Source organism: Rhagoletis pomonella, unplaced genomic scaffold (genome assembly GCF_013731165.1).
Source record: "Rhagoletis pomonella isolate Grant_MI unplaced genomic scaffold, Rhpom_1.0 Rhpom_scaffold_00001, whole genome shotgun sequence".
In the NCBI taxonomy this organism is placed as follows: domain Eukaryota; kingdom Metazoa; phylum Arthropoda; class Insecta; order Diptera; family Tephritidae; genus Rhagoletis; species Rhagoletis pomonella.
Genome location: NW_023458555.1, coordinates 26,179,648 through 26,184,811, shown reverse-complemented (window position 1 = coordinate 26,184,811; position 5,164 = coordinate 26,179,648). Strand labels below are relative to the sequence as shown.

Below are 5,164 nucleotides of genomic sequence, written 5' to 3'. Positions count from 1 at the left end.
AAGGTATACAAAATAACCCAAACAAAATTAAAAAATTATTTAAAATTATACCTATATATAAATAATGTAAATTGAAATACCAAACATTATACAAATAACTATTTTATAATTTTTTTTTTTATTTGTGCAACTCTTAATTTAAGAATGTTTGTTACTTAAATATCTGGAATGTGCTTTCTTACTTCAATTTTAAAATTAAAGTTTTAAATTTTTAAGCTAAAAAATATGTAATGAAGTAAAGCTAATTGTCTTCCGTTTTCCTCTCCTCTTTCTGTATCACTCATCAATAACTTTCGTTCATCAATAACCCTGCCACGGTCAACAATCCTACTGCGTTTTCTTGCCCTCGCTTACACGCTTCCTGTCTCACGCGTCCCTTCATTATGTCTATGTACATACATATGTTGAACAACTTAAATCTTCGTTTGGATAGAAACACTCTACGATGAATCACCCTCGCAGCTGCGTATCGAACTACAGCCATCGGATTCGTCGGATGCATCAAATCAACCACTCAATGCCGCTAGTTTTCCACTCTATCGAAATGAGAAGAAATAAAAGGATACTAGGATGTAATTCTACTGTCGAAAAACTAACTGATTAAATTTTCATACAAAGTTATAAAATCTGCCCTAATAGTGCTTATATGTAATGCTTAGGAAATAAGTAAGTAAAATTTACTTTGGGGCAAAAGAAAAGAGGATCATTAATCTTAAACTATTTTAATTTGTTAGTAATAGGGATACTATTACTTTCACTTATACTTTAGTAACATATGTATGTAGTATTAGGGTGATGCTCAAACTGCGAACAAATAAATGTTGTATGGAACACCACTTTTATTATTATTATTATTTTAAAATTTGGAAATTTTCGTCGATATTTTTATTTTGTACGTGGAACGAAATTATGAGGTGACCCATACAAAATGTAGATGCTTATATTTTAAGAAGCACCCTAACACGTTTGTATGTATTTATAAAAATATATCTATATGTACGTTCGTATGTATGTAAATACCATAAGCGATTTTAAAACACAGCCACTCGTACTTGTATTCACATAAACACGCACACATCTAATGCACATACATATGTATATCTATTAGGGTGCTTAATTTTTAGGCGATATATTTTTTTTTCTCTGTGCTACCGGAAAATCTAAAACTTCATAGAAAATAAAAAATTATGCCGTTTGAAAAAAAATCTTAAGTGCATCATCAATTTGATTTTTCGGTATAAAAATTTTTTTTAAGGAAAAAAGAGTGTAAATCTTTAGTAGGGCAAAAAATTTCAGAAAAAATATCGTCTTAAAAGATATTTATCAGCTCGAGCTCAGAAATTGTTGGTCGGTCGACATTTGCTCAGTTGTGCACTCTTTTTTCCCAAGAAATAAAATTTTAATATCGAAAAATCGAATTGAATCCGAAAAAAAATCCCGTGTTATTTATACGGGAAATCGAATTTTCGACGGACGCACTTAATTTTTTTTTCAAGCGGCATAATATTATATTTTGTATGAAGTATCAGAGAAATTAAACACCCTAATGTCTATGTACATTAGGGTGGTCCTTAGAATCAAATGAAATTTTTTTTAGTCTCACAACTTCAACTGGTAATACCACGGTCACAGATATCACATATAAATTTTGGTCCCGATTGGAGTCGGTTAAGACGTCTTCATAGGGTAATCTGAAGTTTTCCCCCTATGCGACACTGTCTCCAATCGTGACCAAAATTTATATGTGATATCTTCGACTATAGTAGCATCGCCTTAGTAGTTAAGGCTTAGGAAATGTAATGTAAACAACTGTTTCCTACATTTAAAGACCACCCTAATGTTCATATCGTCGTTGATATTGTAAACCGTTCTATGTCACTTATTACCTATGGTGCTTAGTTGATCTGTTATCTATATTTGATCGTTCATTATCATCAGCCAAAGGTAGATAGTTTTGTCATTCGTTTATTAGGGTGTGACGATTTGCAGATGCATTCCGGTATATGTAAGAGACCATACAAGTGTCAAGGGTACTAATAGACATAGACCGTTTTGCAATGTCACCGACGATGTATGAACTAAATATTCAAGCCTAAGTACCCATCAAGTAGTTAAAAGAGTATTAACTTACTTAGATAACTGAATTTAAGAAAACAAATAAAGATTTGCAAAATGTATTTAAACGGAGGCATTAGGGCTGGCAGGTCTAACTGGATTTTTTGAATATCCGGATAATCTGAATAATCGAATATCTAATAAAAAAAATATCGAATATCTGGATATCGGGATAAAAAAATGGACGGATATTAATATATATGAACCGGATTTTTGTCCGCATAATAAAATATAATGGATATCAAACGGACATACGTGTTTTATTCGTATACACGAATATTCGAACGGACATCCGGATATCTGTATATTCACGGTTAGTCCCAGCCCTAGTATGTCTATATATGAATATCTCAAGAGCCCTCCACGTTTTGAGTAGCTGATGTTCTTGAGTCACATCCAAACAGAACAATTGTCGGGTGATTCCAAATAGTTGAAGTAATTTACACAGTTTTTTTCTTCAATTGCATTCTTAACGGAATGAAATACATATGAGTTTTATATGCAAATAAGTCTCTGCATCAGAAAAATGGTGTTGTTGCCTATTTAATGCAGTCAAACTAAGGTCGAAAATTGGTGGTTTTTTTCTAACTGCGGCGAAGAGCTGATTTAGCAACTCAACCAAAAAAATGAATTTTGAGAGCTCAAATATGAACCAATTTCAAGTTTCTTTTTTTTTTAACAAAAGACAGTTAAAATTCGCGTCGATCTATTCGTGGCGAGTTTTTAAAGAAACCCTTGTTTTTTTATTAATGTATGTTGAAAAATGAAAGAAAAGCAAATTTCAAGTTTGAATGCTTCCACTTTTTTGGAAAATACTTGCATTTATTTAAAAAGCTATTCATAAACATTTTTCTATAGGAAGCATTTAATTAAAAGAATATTTTTAATTTGCCATTTATACTGATATATATGTATTTTGAAAGCTGTTTATTTCTGATCGAAAAACTCGAAAACAGCTGAACCAATATTTTTGAAATTTCGGACATCGACTCTAGACCCTCAAAGGATGATAATAGAAGAAGAATAATTTCGATATATCAAGGGGCGTGGCACCTCCCATACAAACTGAAGTTTTCACAAAACACCTCTCTGGAAGTATTCACCGTAGAGTGCTGCAACTTAGTATAGAGATATATACCTAATATCAATTTTGCAGTTGTGTAGGAATAATGAAGACGAGAAATTTAGGCAATTCCCCATCGCCCGGCTTGCCAGCTGTTTTCTCAATTATCTCGAGGGAATGGAATTTCTAGCGAATATTAAAAAAATTCTCAATATATATGACAATACAGTGGTTTTTTCTCACTTATAGGTCCGACCCGATAGTATCCGAGTGTAGGCCATTTGTCCAAGCGTCTACTTGATGCCCTGATATTAAAGAGGTCCACCTCTTTTAATTTTTTTTTCCCTAGGTAGACGACACCTCCGAAATTAAAATGTATGTACATTTACACCATTTTAAAACTAAAGATAATTTTTTTATTCAATTGTTATTCCTTTGAAACTGGTTCAGTGTCGATCAGATTTTATTAATGTTTTAAATTTATTTTCACACGTCATAGATACATACTATATGCACATGATCTTCACAAACTGAAATATATGGCCGCTTACTCGAATTGCGAAACAACATTTGAGAACAGAAAAATTAGAGCAAATGCAAATTGGATATTAAAAACAAAAATCTCATAATGAGACACTAAATATTTATTAAGTTGTTTACCGAAAAAAAAACTGCACACGATAACAAATTTAAATACACATACAAAGATCTCAAGTAGCACAAAAGTCAAAAATACACCAAAATATTTTGTGTATTTTTTACATCGGCGTGATATACATTTTCAATATAAAAAATATGCTATTTCTAAGCGCAGTTTTTGAACAGTTTATTTCGATTCGGTGTAAAAGTTATACCGTTTTTTCGTGCATTATTTACACCTACCGTCAATTTTTTTTACTGATTTTCGGCATATATATTATGCCAGTGGTATACAAGTTGTCTTGTTTCTAGAACATAATATAAACTCCGTTGGTGTAAAATACGTATTGGTATTGGCTCAAATCATACACCATAATGGTAAAGAATTTACATCATATTCTAGCATAAATATATTTTCATGAGTGTGAAGAGTACAAAAGGATTCGAGGAATAAAATCTACTACTAATCAAATTTAAAATTAACTCAGTCATAAAATTTACACCGAAGCTCTTTTTTTAATCTGCGCGACTTGGAATTCTTTTTTATAAATCTCAGCATTCCTTTTCGTAATATGCAGGCAAGAAAATCGCGAATATATATGAATGTGAGTTCCTAATTTAAAAACGAGGTACATTCTGTCGAGTGAATTTCGGTACTACCCCCTCTAAAACTCGAGCGCCTCAAAATTTATAAGGATTTGAAGATTTTTAAATAAATCTGGGAAAACTTATATTTTGAAAGCAATGAATTTTTCGCCATTATTAAATTTTTAAGAGATGCAGGCAGTGTATTATGTACACACACACTAGCTTTGTTTCTTTACTTTCCTAGCAGATCATTATCAGGAAGAAGAATGGGAAGAACTACAGAATTACGCTCACAGCGAGTGAAATATAGAAAAAGTCAAGAAACGCAAACTAGCAGAAACTAGCTAGTAAACACCTGACCGATGCTTTTGACAACTGAACATATGTATTTGCTGCGAATTTTTAATCGCATTTTATGTTTAAAAATTGTTCACAAATACTCAGGTTTTGCCACACTTTATCAAATTTAATAAATCGCCCATTTTTATCAAAAAATACAATAATATGTAAAAGAAGCAAATCAAAGTAGCTGTGCCTAATCTCTCTAATGTTGGAGCAACAGCTGAATTTTTCACCGCATAACGTGAAAATTATGTGTTTCTTGTAATTTGCTTTTGTAATTTTTTACTTATATTCGGCTAACACTACCTTGTGTAAATGCGCCTATCTGTAAAGAAACAAAGCTACTGTGTGGTGTATTCAATATTCATTTTTTGGTGAATTCTTTGGTCCACTGTCAATTGCTCTCAGAATTTGTGA

The 5,164-nt window shown here is 31.8% G+C and overlaps 1 protein-coding gene across 1 annotated transcript in view; it reads left to right on the top strand.

Annotated features, from left to right (window-relative positions):
- LOC118742398 (arrestin domain-containing protein 17) overlaps window positions 1-1,121 on the top strand; it is a 19,874-nt gene extending 18,753 nt beyond the window's left edge. The window contains exon 8 of the mRNA XM_036474490.1: window positions 434-1,121. Coding sequence (XP_036330383.1) covers window positions 434-558 — 125 coding nt within the window. The 3' untranslated portion in view covers window positions 559-1,121. The remainder of the gene's footprint in view (window positions 1-433) is intronic.
- Window positions 1,122-5,164: the final 4,043 nt, after the last annotated feature.